At 38.2% G+C, this 15,312-nt stretch overlaps 2 protein-coding genes across 3 annotated transcripts; both read left to right on the top strand.

Annotated features, from left to right (window-relative positions):
* The first annotated feature begins 501 nt into the window (after positions 1-501).
* Positions 502-10,532, top strand: LOC144650623 (DDB1- and CUL4-associated factor 7). Of its 2 annotated transcripts, XM_078510347.1 has the most exons (10): positions 502-753; positions 828-929; positions 2,474-2,572; positions 3,058-3,171; positions 3,754-3,828; positions 4,319-4,410; positions 5,151-5,268; positions 6,909-7,026; positions 7,504-7,670; positions 8,939-10,532. In XM_078510347.1, the coding sequence occupies exons 1-10, from the start codon at positions 595-597 to the stop codon at positions 8,942-8,944; spliced, it is 1,050 nt and encodes a 349-aa protein (XP_078366473.1). In that variant the 5' UTR covers positions 502-594; the 3' UTR covers positions 8,945-10,532. The 2 variants fall into 2 exon arrangements, with proteins under 2 accessions (XP_078366473.1, XP_078366472.1); XM_078510346.1 differs by having other exon boundaries at positions 7,504-10,532.
* An 828-nt stretch (positions 10,533-11,360) lies between these two features.
* On the top strand, positions 11,361-14,597 carry LOC144650621 (uncharacterized). Its single transcript, XM_078510345.1, has 2 exons — positions 11,361-13,101; positions 13,596-14,597. The coding sequence occupies exon 1, from the start codon at positions 11,914-11,916 to the stop codon at positions 12,973-12,975; it is 1,062 nt and encodes a 353-aa protein (XP_078366471.1). The 5' UTR covers positions 11,361-11,913; the 3' UTR covers positions 12,976-13,101; positions 13,596-14,597.
* Positions 14,598-15,312: the final 715 nt, after the last annotated feature.

Here is a 15,312-nt window from a genome sequence, read left to right as displayed (position 1 = left end):
TTAACACCTATAATAAACGCGTCATACTGTGAAACTGAAAAGACAAAACAAAACGAACGAACAAACAAGCAAACCAAAATCCATTCTCGTCCCCATAGCCCTTTCGTTTCTCTTAGCCGGCTTGGCACGAGAAAACGGAGGGCTCTGGGGACATAGGATTTTTGAATTAATTCGAATTTTTTTGATTGGCTGTTTGGAACAAAGAATTCCAAAACGGAAGTCGAAAAAGTAACGACTCTCTCATACATTCTTTCGAAACATCATGACTGCATACATGAAGACCGGAAGTCCTAGAATCTAGGACTGGAAATCCTGTGTCCCCAGAGCCCTTTGTTTCCTCGTGCCAAGGCCCAGCCGGCTAAGAGAAACGAAAGGGCTATGGGGACGAGAATGACCAAAATCATGCAGAAAAAAATCTCGGCTGCATTGGGCTGAGGGAGGTCTGGGATTTTATACGAAGTGCGCGAAGAAGCCTAGGGTGAGCACCAGAGCGAGGTTGCTTGGACCGCCATTTCTATTTTATCAATTTTCAGCCTGCGTCTTTGTTTATCTCTGCCAGATTGTTGTAGTTCGGCTTGAATTTTGGCCTTCAACATGGCCATGATCGCTAGCGCAACAGGTGTGTCTGGAAAGAGGAAAGAAATCTACAAATATGACGCGCCATGGACGATCTACGGCATGAACTGGAGTGTTCGACCCGACAAACGATTTCGGCTGGCGTTGGGTAGCTTCGTCGAAGAGTACAACAATAAGGTGGGCGAATGACGATTCTGAATTATACTTCCCTCTGAACTAGTTACAAGTCATAACTTTGCTGTTTTCTTCAGGTTCAAATTATTTATCTCGACGAAGAAACTGCGGAGTTTGTGGTGCGAGCGACTTTCGACCATCCTTATCCAACAACGAAGATTATTTGGATTCCGGATAGCGTGAGTGTAGACATATTTCTACAGTTTGATTTCAGTTTGTTTTGCATTCGTTTTATTGTGATTCGTTCTGAATTTGTGGTATTTGCTCGCTATCGCTGTTTTTTAATTCGTTTACAATGTTCAGCTTCCTTCGTTTTAACTATAATCACAGTTACTTTGCGAGTCTTCCATTTACATGTAGTTGCATACAGTCATTAATTGTGCAGATTGAAGTCACTCTTTCGAATGAAAACTAGAGTTTAATAATGAGCAGCTTGGCGTATTAATAGCGAGCTACATTTCATAGTTGTAGTTGTTAAATGGAATGGTCGCCCATTGAGGTTGTTGATTGCTTACCCGATGGCTCATACAATAGCTAGCAAAATGAAGCTTTTTTAATAGTAATCGAAAGCTAAAATGTACATATAAATGAGCGGCGTTGTTTCGTTCTGCAATGAACGAATTAACAGCTTGCTGTTAACGAGGTTTTGATGAATTGTGCATGTGTCAAAACAGCATAATTACTGTGCAACAAAAACTACCATTTTGATTCTTACATCTGCCTCAGTTGTAATTTATAAACTCATTACTTGGTGATGCCCAGAATTGTTAAAGAATCATACAGAATTGATCTCAATGTTTACCCCATAACTCATTATATATGATCTGTAAATGCCACCTCTTTAAGGGGATGCTTCTTGCTACCCCTTTGTTGCTAATAAGATTTCTAACCATCATTTTTGGAAACCAAACCTCCTTACGAATAAGATTTTTGCACAACTTTGCTCTATGGAAGAGTCCTTCAAGAGTTTCAAATCACTGCCATATTTTACAAGCCACATGACCGCAATAAAAAAGAACCTCTAAAACTGAAAGGCCATATAGATCTGAAAATTAAAATCGGTGCCAACAGATAAAGAACATCCATGTGCTTAAGGCTTTGCATGGTTTTTATGAAATTTGCATTGGTATTTTCAGACTTTCTTCAGTGGCGTTCCATTTTTACATGTAAACGGTAATTCAACTTGAAGGATTATAAAGAAGGCTATGTTATCTCTGGTTCTTTAAAAAAATCGGAATTCTACCTTCTCCCCTCCCTCCAAAGTTTAAGAGATTTTCAATTCATACGCGGGGTTTGGGACTAGCACTAGTTATGTGCATCCGTGCAATATCATTTTTTTTCTGCGCAAGAGTTCTCCCCACCAAACATTCACTGCTAAGCATTACCAAACACTTCAAAATGGCTTGCCACCAAACACCATCTTTAGCAATTCCTTAGCAACTGCTCTAGAAGTTTAGTTAAGAAGGACCCCCCTTAAATGGTGTGGACAAAACACATTCTGTAGTACACTGTAGCCAGTAGTCTTTTGTGCTTGTGATTCCAAATGATTATGAGTTACTGTTAATAGGATGCTGCACATGACAGTGTTAAGTCAAGATTCCTTTAGAAAAATGCAGTTTTGCTAAAAAGAGTAGATTTCGTATACTGATCATGAGTTGGAGGATTTTACGAGCTTCTTTTTATGTAAATTTTAACATGTTTTGTTTCTGAATCTCCTCAACAGAAAGGTGGGTATCCTGATTTAGTGGCTACATCTGGAGATTACCTCAGGGTATGGAGGGTCAGCGATTCTGACGTGCGCCTGGAATGCCTTCTAAATAATGTAAGGCTTAGAATGTTTTTCTTTTGGTGTTGTGTTTCTACACAATGTACTTATTAATAAAGACTTAACAGTAAATGTGCATGCTTGTCTGTTTATGTTTTGGAGATTAGCAGGGCTCACTGTATGTGAATTCACAACTATTTTTGGAACTACAGTATTGCTTTTATTACTATTTCTCAGTATTCCACATGAAATCTAATTCTTCTTTCTTTTTCATAATTTTTCATTATTTTTTCTCTGTTTTATTTGTTTATTTGCCTGTTTGTTTGCTTGTTCTATGATTGTTCATTTATTTTTTGCAGTATTTGCTAGAACTTTAAATTTACATAAAAAGACAAAAATGTAATTTATCCAATCTGCATACACATGTACAATGTATAATGTCCAGCGGTACAGTAGGTAGCCTGAAACTCAAAGATCACAGAATGATATACATTGTAACTCTGAAGAAAAATAACAGCACTGTGATTTGTTTGTTTACATAGAATAAAAATTCTGATTTTTGTGCTCCACTGACATCTTTTGACTGGAATGAGGTGGACCCAAATCTGTTAGGAACATCCAGCATTGACACGACTTGCACAATATGGGGACTGGAGGTATGTCAGTGGTTTATACTGTTAAGTTTTTATTTACACCTACAAGGTGACGGTATAGTACAGTATGCAGCTGTATAGTGCAGGGCTCAGTTCATTGCCCCAGGGTGCGGAATAGGGCCGGATAGTGCGGGGCAGACTGTATATCTAAATAATATGGATATATATGTCCACCCAAACTTCACTGTGGTTATCAATCACATGCCACCTTCAGAAAAAAATTGAGTTTTGGTTGATATAAATTACAATGTAGACTGTCTTGTCCAAGAAAATAGTGTCTAAGTCTACATGTAGTAGCCAAATCCAGAGTTTCTGTTCACCATTATGCACCCTGCCTCCCACAGTTTAGAAATGTTAAATATTACTGACTCTCATAATAATTATCCTATTGTTCTCTCTCTGCAATATATCGACGATTGCAGCCATGAACCAAAACATCAGAGAGAGAAATAAAATAGGTTTTAGGAGGGCCAATACATGTAATTATAATAGATAATTACTTTGGCTAGCAGCATTATTGGATATATTGCAGGCAGCTTATTAAACAGACATTTACCAACTGTACTTTGTAATTGTTAACAACAGACTGGTCAAGTGCTTGGAAGGGTGAACATGGTGTCAGGACATGTCAAGACACAACTCATTGCTCATGATAAAGAGGTAAGTACTGGTCCAACATTTTAAGTTCAAGTGTCAGCATGTTGCATCCAATTCTTTCATGCATACATTGTGCAATCTGTCAATCGTACATGTAGTAAATGTACAAACCATACCACGCCAACACTTCTTTTAGCTACAGACATTAAAAGTAGTCAAATCCATTATATTGTCTAGTGTACATGTACATTTTATGGTATTAGGAATAATGTTTTTATGTCAAATATTATTAATATGATATTTTTCATTAACATGTGTTTTTTATTAATATTTTTTGTGATGCAAAATATTTCTTTGAAATCAAAGAAAGCTTAAATGATTATTTACATGTACAGAACAAGGAAAAAAAAAATAAATGGATAATATGTAAAAAGATAAGGGTGAACATGTTGTCAAGGAGATACACATAATAAATAAGAAGGAACAAGAATGGTGAAGATTCTTGTGTTAGTTACTGACTCTTAGTAAAATGATTGTTTGCTGCATTGTATAGGTGTATGACATTGCATTCAGCCGGGCTGGTGGAGGAAGGGACATGTTTGCTTCAGTTGGAGCTGATGGCTCTGTTAGGATGTTTGATCTTAGGTAAAGTAAATGCTTCTTCTCAGTAAGCTACAGGTACATGTACATACATGTACCCATATAATTTACACAGTTTTGAAGTTTAAAAGCCATACATTTGTAATTATTTATGAAAGAATTTTATTTTTTAAACAGAATTTTATCGGGAGGAAATTAGTATGCAAGTGGACTGTTTTTGTATCTGTGATCAAACAAAAGTCATTTACAGACTTTACACACACAGGGTTGTCAAAATGATTTGAAGTAGCAGGAGATATTTTGATAGTAGATGGCACCAGCCGAGAGTTGGAGGCCCCCCATCAAGTGGGGGGTATGGGGACCGGACAGGCCCCCAGCAAGGTGCAGGAGCAGCGCCCCCCTGCTGGGGGTCCAGGAGGCAAAGCCCTCAAGAGCAAAAAAATTAATGGATTTGAGGTTTTTACACTAGTTAGCTGAAATTGCCTCTCCTCAAAGCAATTCTATCAATTATAAGTCTTACTTTCTCCAATATCATGCTTAGAACTGACCTACTAGCATTTGGAGTAGCTGGTGCAGTATTCAGAATAGCCAGTGAAATGCGCTGGTTGCCAGCTTATTTTGACAACCCTGCACACAAAGATTAATTAATGTTAATAATTTATGTCTGATTTTTCTTGACGAGAGCATGTGGCTGCACAAAGGCGAGATTGTATCACAGATACAATGTACTTATAAGTTTGTATTTTTTTACATGTAATTTGCTTTTTTTTTTCCTCATGTCACAGACATTTAGAACACTCTACAATAATCTATGAAGATCCACAGCACAGTCCTCTGTTGAGATTATCATGGAACAAACAGGATCCTAATTATTTAGCAACATTCTCTTTGGATGCAATAGAGGTTCGTTTGTTTAATGCACGTTGCAATACATGTATAAATACCAGAATACATGTAAGTCATACTAGTTAAGTTGACAACAAGTCTGCACAGCAATGCTACTGCAATACTGCTCAAAAGTAAGTAAGCTGTGCATCCTGTGAAATGGATTCCTGTAACAGTAATCCAATCTTACATGTACAATGCCAACTTTGCATACTGGCATTGCTGATGAGATGCGAATCCCATATCTCACAGAGAGTTCCGTATTTTCTCGATTAAACGCCCCCGGCGTTTATATGATTCCAGGAGTTTTTTCAGGCCCTATGTTTCTTATAAATGATTTTTATTCATTATTTTTGAAAGCTTTATAATTACAGTGTAGACATTATTTTTAAAGCATATTAAATCTTTAATAATTGTTTAAGGGGTTTATTTCAAATACAGCTTGGAGACCCGGCGTTTATTTGAGGCCCGGCGTTTAATTGAGAAAATATGGTATTTTACAATGTACCCACGGGGGTGGGGTGGGGGGACCCATGTATTGTAAAATACTGCCCATACATTCTCTTATACGAAATATGTGCGATGTTCCCACGACTTGCAAAGCAATCATCGGGGTGGTAGTCAGTGGATGCTCCTAAATCTGCATAAGCAGATCCTTTCCTTCTGAACTTGCCAAAACAATGTGACCAGTGGGAGAGTTCGGTGACTTTAATTATACAATGTAGCAGTGAGAGAAGTTTTCTAAGTTGTGTCTTTTAAGCAGCGAAAATATCTCCGGAAAGGTCTTGTTGTCAACATGTGGGGTTTGTTGGGAAATAAAAACATTACGGAAATGGTAATGAAAACATGGCAATTGAATTGTCCTGTGCCGATTGGAGTTATTGTTCTTCCTCTATTATTTCGAGGTTGTTTGTTGACTTGGTTGTTCTTTGTTGCGTCATTTGTGATCCCCACATGCATTTAAAAAGGTGGTTCAATCATTTGCATTTCAGCGCTTTAAAGTAGCAGGATACCACAAAATTCTGCGTTTCTATAAAGTTCTACATGATGTTGACAAAATTATAGGATAAAAATAGTGCATTAATTTTACATTAATTTTCTAGTGAAAATAGTTGTGACCCCTTAACAATCACTGAATCCATGACATCGTAGTTGTCATTTCACAGGAAAAGGTGTCCAAAAACGGCTGACTAGATCGTGAACTGATGGCATTGCAAGTTGTGAGAACATCGCTATTCAGTCCCAGACCTTGTTGCTATCCCCCCGCCCTGATTTTACCTTTGAGTGACCATAATTATGTACAGCTGTAGTTACAGGTAATTTCTTAGAATGTTACCCCCTGCAGTACGTTTACATTGTGAAGTGAAGGTGTGTTCTTTATCAGTTGGAATGCATAATTTGCAGTGTTATGTGAATGTATATGTCTATTGATAATTTTCAAGAAAATGTAATTATTACCCCCCCCCATTGAAAATTTTTTATGAAGACCACATGTACATGTTCTTGGCTTTCAGTTCACTTTATCCTGAAAAAACTCATTTTATAAAGACTTTTGATATGCTGTTTAACTATGTTTAACTACAGAAGTATAGAATGTTCAGAAGATGTTTTTATTATTTGTGATATATATTCAGTCCCTGTTGTTTATGTCTACCCAGGTAATAATATTAGATGTCAGAGTACCATGTACACCAGTAGCAAGGTTAAATAACCACAGAGCGTGTGTTAACGGCATTGCTTGGGCTCCACATTCTTCATGTCACATCTGTACATCAGGTAAGGCATTAACGCTGTTATTGACTGGCATTACTTGCGGATCTGTGATTTATGGCCCATACGTTTCTGACATCCATATTTTAGCACACTAGAGTGAGCTCCCCCTCTCTTGGTATCCACCATCGCAGACAGGCATTTTAGCAGTGCAATTTTGATCAGCTCGTTTAATTTTTATGTAAGTACACTACATGTAGTTCTGTAGCTGCTCAAAAGTCAGTTGAAAGGCATTGTTTTATTTAAGGAGGATAAGCTGTGATAGACTACATGTAGTATTCCATCCAGGGCAAGTGGTAATGCTCTTATTTACTTGATACTGCAGAGAGTAGTGCAGAGATTCGAGTTAGCAGAGTAATAGAGGTCTAGAGTATAGATGTAGCTGTGGGTTGGTTTGAGCCATTCTCTCTCCCCCCCCCCCCCCCCCCCACTGCCTAACAAGATTTGTTTACAAGATATTACTGAGTCGATTTTCTCTTGTAGGTGATGACCATCAAGCACTGATCTGGGACATACAGCAAATGCCCCGAGCCATAGAAGATCCCATTCTAGCTTACACTGCCGATGGAGAAATCAATCAAATTCAGTGGGCAAGCACTCAGCCGGACTGGATCGGCATCTGCTACAACAACAATCTGGAGATTTTAAGAGTATAACAATGAATGTTACTTTAAAAAAGCTTATATTGAAGATATTCTTAAAGTTATAATTATGAGACTAAATTATTTTGCTTGGACATTTTTTGGTCCATTCAGGGACAGGATTTTAAGGTTGAGAGGATGAAATGTTTTATTTTGCCTTTTTGAGGGACAAGATGTAAGGTTCTGAAAAAGGACATTGACACACAAGTCATGTGCCATTTTTGTCCATTCAGAGACTAGATCTTAGAGACTGAGGCAACGCAAAGTTCCTCATTTTCTTCTGAAACAATCATGTTGACACATTTTTTTTTAACTTGAGACACAATACAGGCCATTTCTTGTCTTTCATTACTACAACTTTTGCATACAGTTCTAAGTGCATTTTTTAAATAATCATGTTTTCTTCTTATTAGTTTGTACAGTATGTACAGTTACACTGTCAGTCTAGTATATTATTTTGTAGCGCTCCTTCCTGCTGTTGATTTTTTGGTCATTGCTTATGCCATAGTGCTTTACAGTACATGTAGTTCTCAGTACTGACAAATGATATAAAAGTCAGGAAAGGTACATGTGCATTCGTCTTTGTATAACCCTTTATTACGCTCTAACATTTGAATCTAACAAGAAAGAAAGATCTTTAGAGTCGGTGTATACATGAATGCAGCATGCGATTCTTACGCAGCTGAACAGAATTACATTTGTAGTTTTCGACATCAGAGATACAAACTACACTGTACGTAATTTCTGACTGTATAAAGATGTGGTTTTATAGCAAGGAGAAGACAATGACCAAGCGCTCATAACCTTTTATTCATGTTTGCACAACTGAACGTCTCCAAATTTTATATTTGGGTTTAGTAGATTAATTTGCCACGGACTGAGTCTTACATATATAGTCGAAAAAGAATAGGGTAGTTTAAAGAAACCGTGGGCAGTCAACTGTGTCATATTAACATAGGTGAGATCTACGTTGGAACTTTATGTAACATTCGAACTGAGATAGCAAAAAGGCTCTGGCATAGCACGAGTTCTTAGTTTTTGTCCTCAAAGTTTTTATTCGTCTTAGAGTAGCGGCGTAAGGCGGTAACAGTTTTCTAAGGCCAACGTTTGCTGGATAGAGTTGGGTAGTGCTTTCCTGTGTTCCAATCTTGGTGCTTCTGTTGTGCTTTTATGAAATTGAAGCACTGCTTAATACGCAGCATCTCTAATGATACCAGTCATCTGCGCGTTGAGTTCGAATTCTTGATCCTTACCCTTCATTCCTTTTGTTTCGTCAGCTTTGATTCCGTTTACCTCGCCAGAGTCTCTACTCCAAGCACAAGGTGAATATCTAATAGAGGAAGACCTTAATCCACGGTTTAATGTAAAACATGTAAACTGATAGCCTGCGCCGCATACGAAACTGAACCCTGTGTTAGATTACGTCTGCGACGCAGGTTAGTAAACCGATGCCTTGCACGGTTAATAGAGATACATGTAGGTGTTATGCATTTTGTTTAAACCAGGTATCCTTGTACCTACATGTATATATAATTATTTTACAAATAATGGGTTTAACTGAAAGCAATTTGATGAAAATGACTATAGTTCTGTTAGGGACGGACCATTATTTTCTTGGAGGGGGGGGGGGGGGGATGAGAAATTTTCCTCTGCAAACTTTTTTTTTTTTAGTTTATGCACCACTGCAAACATTTTTACTATTTTTTGTTATACATATCGTTTTGCAAACAATTTATTTTGTCTTTCCAGGCCCTGCAAACAATTTTTTTCAATATTTTTCATCCCCCCCCCCCCTCCAAAAAAAATAATGGTCCGTTCCTTAGCTTGTTTGTGGAGTTACTAGCGGACGATACAATGGTATCGCTTCTCCGAGGGTGGTGTAGTAATATGACTACTCCCCCCTCCCTCCCCGGGTGTAGAGGCAAGTGCGACTTCAGTACATGCACCTTACCCAAGGTAATTAAGCGCTCTCTGAAAAAGAACTGTAACAACAATAGGAATCTTGTAGATCTTGGTGTTTGTAAAACCCGGGACAAACCAAAACGAAAATTGACAAGAGTCCAAACTTTTGTTCAAGTTTAGTTGCCAACTGTCGTCGACTCTCGCTTACTCTCGGTGACTCCCGTTCGCTCTCGGCGACCATCGTGCGCTCTCGTCAAATTTGAAAATGTTCAAACTGTTCTTTAGAGACGTTGAGAGTTTTCCCTATGCTTAATGAGAATTAAGGGAAATCCGTACAATTCTATCCTATAATTTTCAGTGACTCGTTCTCGTTTGGCCCGGGTTAACACTTACTGCTTGTACTGTTAGTAAGCTGAAATTTTAATTATATTTTAGAGAACTGATGCATTCGGTCTTACAGAGTAGTTTCTTTGTAAGTAGATACATGTATGCTATGGCATGTGTTGCAAGTTGTACTGTTGGTGATTTTGTGCTTTGTAGAAAAGTTGCTTAAATTAAATACTTCTAAAAACAGTTGAGTACCATAAAATTAATGTATCCGCTTTAAATACAATATGATGCTTCAAAATGGCCGTTTGTAAACCGAAGCGATACATGTATGCCAACAAAAACTTTGTATAGACATTCATTTTAAACTAAATAAACGTTAAAAATCGCGCATTTAAATCGCATCGGTCTTCCGTGCATATTATTGGCCTTTTTTGTGTCTTGGTATGTACATGTGAGCTTTTACTAGCCGCGCTTTCAACGTCTTGTAAATATACTATAGCTATTGTAGCTGGATAGGTGTAATAGTTGTATTATAATTTGTCTTTAGTTAGCCCAGTGCTAAGCCCATTGATTACTGTACATGTAAATCTGTATGTTATCCATTGAAGAACTTATGAAATAAAGTAACTTGGAACTACATTACAGACACATCTTCTGAGATTATTTATTCTGTATAGCATTCTCCCCCTCCCTCCTCCCCTATGCGCTTGTTGGCGCCTGGAACAAACGAACGAAGAGATGATCTTGGGTATTTCCATACTGGCATAAATTCTCGAAACTTTAATTTAGCCAGATAAACGTTTACGTGCTTGAGACTTTGTAATAATGTGGTAAGAATGAAAGGAATAAGTTGGACAATGAACGATATTAAAAAAAATTAGAAAAGAAAAAACGTCAAATTTACAGATATTAATTCAGCATGGCAATGCTGTAGTTGCCACCTAACGCGTCCACCTCCTGCCCAAAACCACTGTTTAGAAAAATGAACGAAAGGAGTGGTTCGACTGACTTGAGCGAGTGGCGGAGATCGAGTTTACACTGATCGCCCCTCGATTTACAATTTTCACCAAGAGGAGTGAATACATGTACACAGGTACAAGAGACCAGTCAGCAAGCAAATATTAACTTCTAATAAACGAAATTAAGTCGTTTACAAAACAATGGCACGGTTAAAAAGAAGGCAGAAGAACATGCCATGGCGATAGCGGCCGTTTGCCGCATATATTAAATTAAATTAATTCCAGCAGTCTAATGGTTGATGCAAACGTGCCCCTGGACATAGTGCCAAACTGCTTCACATCTTGACAGTTGCTCATTTGAATTTTTAAGTTGTGTAGCCAATGGAAATCGTTGTGCAAAGTGACATCGAATGTACCACCCGCAACAAGCCAAAGATGGGAGAAAAAAGTTGCGCTTCACTGTTGCTTGTCATAAATTATGTATAGTGATGATAGATCTTTTTTTGCAAACAGTCCTACAGGAGCGAAAGAACATCGAAGTAAAGCTTAAAGGAAGTGGCTTCGCAACTTGGCATTGGCCTGTATAACGCATTTCTTTATTGTCGAATTTTTTCGGTTTTTCTAAATCCAAGGCTTTGCTGATGAGAAGTTATTCTGTGGAAATCGCCGCGAACTGTGGAAATTGACAGAAGCTGAATGATCACGTACCGATCGAGGTGTGCTTAAAAGGCCCAGCTATACATGGTTGCGAGAGGAGAGATTTTTGTGCGGGAATCTGCGTATCGGGAGATAGAAAACTTGGAGGACACTAACTGGTCTTCTAACATCTGACAGAAACATTGTCCAAAGCAATCATCTGTAGCTTGATCGTTTTGCATAACGTCCAAACTTTGCTAAAGCTCTAGTGCTAAACAGTATATTTAAAGAATCCGTTTAACGACTTGGAAGGCCTCAACAAGCGCAGAGGTGAAAAATATCGTAAAAAAGACGCCCACCATCATTTTGCTTGCACAAAACAACATAGAGCATATACATTGAGAACTCCCGCACACATTTAACAAATGTCCAAAACAGTTCGATTTGCAGGGCAAACGACCCATAATTACGCAGAAGCTGTCGCGACTGAAATCCTTCAAGAAAGACAAAAGCGAAAATTGAGAAATGACAAAGGTGGAAAAGGAAAAACCAAGAAGCGAAGACGTCGAACTCCTGAAATAGTGGCTGGAAATAGTTCAAAATTTGCTGGTGTTAACAAAGGATTACTCGCTGAATTCATAATCTTTATGCTACTGCAAGGGTTTGACCTGTTTAGTAACAGTTGGGTTTTAAACGAGTCTGTTGGGGTTCTTAATAGGGTGGAAGATTACGAAAACTATCCTAACGTTTCGGCCATAAACAATTCTGTTCCCGATTTCTGTGTCAGTGTGCAGTGGTCAAAGGAACAGATCACCAAAGAAGTGGATCATTTTTCGTCTGTCATCTATGTTTATTGTTTCTTCCTTGCCGTTTCAGCCTGTATTTTTACCTTACACCTTCTTGCTTGGTTGTACACACTCCAACTTTCACTCCGAAGTCGACGATTCAATGCGAACACACAAGCAGCTCTCATCAAGATGAAGGTGTATTTTCTCATTGCTGCCAGCATTCTGCAGGACATTCCATTGTCGGCAATTTCAGCAGAGCTATTTTCCCTTCAGCAAGGCCAAGATGGCTTGGTGTGCTGGTATTGTAAAGTCTCGGGTCTTTGCCAGGACGAAGAACAGCTTGCAAGTAGATTAGGCCGCAGCACTACTGCAATGTGGCTGAATTTCGCTGCTATCGGTCTCACATCCCTATGGAAAGGTATCTCGAGCTTCTATCGATGGAGCCGAGTCGATGTTTGCGAGGCGTTCTATTTCCGTGCTTGCACAGCGGTGTTTGCTGGAGGCCTGTACCTCATTGTAATACTCAGCCCAGCCATGACAGTGCTCAAGTATCGCTACTTTGTGAGGCCAGGTGTAACTGGTGGATTGCTGGAAGATGTTATAGATCGAGTTTACATCATCGGCGCAATATTTTGGGTTTTGGTTCTTGCTGTAATCTTTTGCTGTCCTTTGTTGAATCTTATTAGGGTAACACAGTAAGAGAACCAACTACTGGCTGCACAAGTGTTCCAAGGTTTAGGCTACAGTACATTGAATTCGAATTCTTTTGCGAACCAGCAAACTTGAATTGCTGATACTTAGGGTGCGTTCCTTTGGGATGGAAATGTACCCAAACTTAACGTATTTCATATGTCTACTCAAATCTTATTGTGAAATAGAAACAAAAAGTGGAAAAATTAAAAAATGGAAACCTTTTGCGGGATACATATAGGTATGTTTAATATCGTTACGTCCGTGTTGTTTTCTCTTTTTTTCCTACTTAACTTTCTACTCCTAATCTCATGACAGGAACATAGGTTACTGTTTTTTTAAATATCTTAAGTGCAATCACATGCTTTTGGCTTACTTTAATAATTAAAGGTACAATGTCTCTTCCTGTAATTATGGTTATTTGCCTTCTTCTTTTCTCTTTGCCCTGTGGTGTTATTGTAATTGCTAGTAGTCCAAGTAGTGTTTTGTAAGCTGTATTTAGGTATTGTTAAAGACTGTTAGTAGTCTAAGTACTGTAAATAGTGTTAATCGTGTACTGTAATCGCTGTCTTTTTTTCTGTATGTATTGTTGCATTTCAATAAAAAAAAAAAAAAATGATCTGCTTCAGGATCAATGATCCAAGATTACCTGGATCATGGTGTATCAAAGAAACCGATGAACCCCTTAAGGGTAAAGATTTGTCGGTTCCCTTGATGCACCAGATAATACAGGTAGCTAGATCTGTAGTTAAATTGTTTAAATCTTTGTGTTGACTAGGTTCGAGCCACAGCAACAAGAGGTCGAGCTCATCTATTTACATGGGAGTTTGTTCTCAGAGTCAAGCCTTACACGAGGTTAATTGGTTGAAATTATAAAGTCTAGATGCCTGTAAAATAATATAGCAAAGTTTTGAAGGCCATAGTTATCAGAGATACTACCATTATTATTGCATTGTGTACTCCGACGTTGTATTCCAAAAGACATTTGGGTAGTATTGTTGGCGTAAAATGTCAAAAGCTGAGATTTTCATACAAAACAATGCAACTTTATTCGAATCTAATTGCTTGACATACAGTTTTCCGATTGCGTCTGAGGCCCCGGAGTCTAAGGTGATCGGCTATTGTAGTTGATTCTTTTCTAGCTTTCTTGACTGTACAGGACTTTTAGAAATAGGCATTTCAGAGTACAGAGTGATCAGGTGATTATTAATGAATTTAATTAGTGCATTTGATGAAAATCTCAAGCTTTCCTCGCTTTATTCCGTGGTTTATAAATAGTTGGTCACAAAAAGGTCAAAGATAGGATTTTTTGATCTCTTACAGTGCTGTCATGGCAATAATTTTGACGTTAAAGAGGTCTTAAATATTAATTTATTTATTAAACCTATGAAGACAATTTAATGGTGTAGCCGAGAGAAAATACAAAAGATTATTTTATACTTTATGTTATTTTTTGTCTGTACGTGTGTGCAATTCGTCGAAGTCGTTGAGCTTACCTTACCGGCATTTTCTAAACGTTTCAGCATTTAATTTGGGTCTGGCAAAATGAATAGGGCCCATAACTTTCTTACCGTCTTCAAATTGTGGTTGATTATAATTAAAAGTCCTCTCTATTCTCATTGGGAAATAAAAAAATCCGTTCACTAATGTTTTTTGCCAACTTTTTGCGTACATTCTAGTTTCCTTGTTTCCTGAGATGACTACTGGGCCCCAATCGTAAGAATTTTGTTGCAGAAAGCTCCAGAAAGTCTTTGATAAAGAGGGAACTAAAGATAACTGATTGAGCACATTTCTCGATTTGACGTCGCACGATTGGACTCTCCAAATCTCCCTTAACGCGATTTTAAAGAAAACGGAGTTCGACTTCAACTTCGATTTAGCCAAATCAAATAAAACAACAACAACAACAAAAATGCGCAGAAATACTCCACAAAACAAAGAACGATTTTTTTGTAGGCCAAACTTTTTGGGGGGCTAGGTGCACTTAAAACAAATACAACGAACCTTCATGATAAATCCTGAAGAGAGTTTCATGACATAACTACTGTCATTTGTCAGTGTGTGTAACAAACGCGGAATCCCAGCTTACACCTCTTTTATCGATCCGTCAGAATTTAGGCCCTGTCCACACTGACCCGGGTAAATTTGGAAACTCATCTTTTTTTCTCCGGTTAGGCCAACCGTCCATACTGAAACGACGTTTTCGGTCACCGAAAACGGGGCATTTCAAAAACGCTCACCAATGAAGCGTATCGTTTTCAAATTTACCCGGGTCAATGCGGACGGAAAACATTTTACGCGGCGTTTTCAAATTTCTCTGTTTTCAAATTTACCCGGGGTCACTGT

The sequence above is a fragment of the Oculina patagonica genome, chromosome 4, assembly GCF_052425735.1.
Source record: "Oculina patagonica isolate OP01 chromosome 4, crgOcupat, whole genome shotgun sequence".
In the NCBI taxonomy this organism is placed as follows: domain Eukaryota; kingdom Metazoa; phylum Cnidaria; class Anthozoa; order Scleractinia; family Oculinidae; genus Oculina; species Oculina patagonica.
Note: the sequence above shows the minus strand (reverse complement) of the source record. Positions and strands in the feature narration are given on the sequence as shown.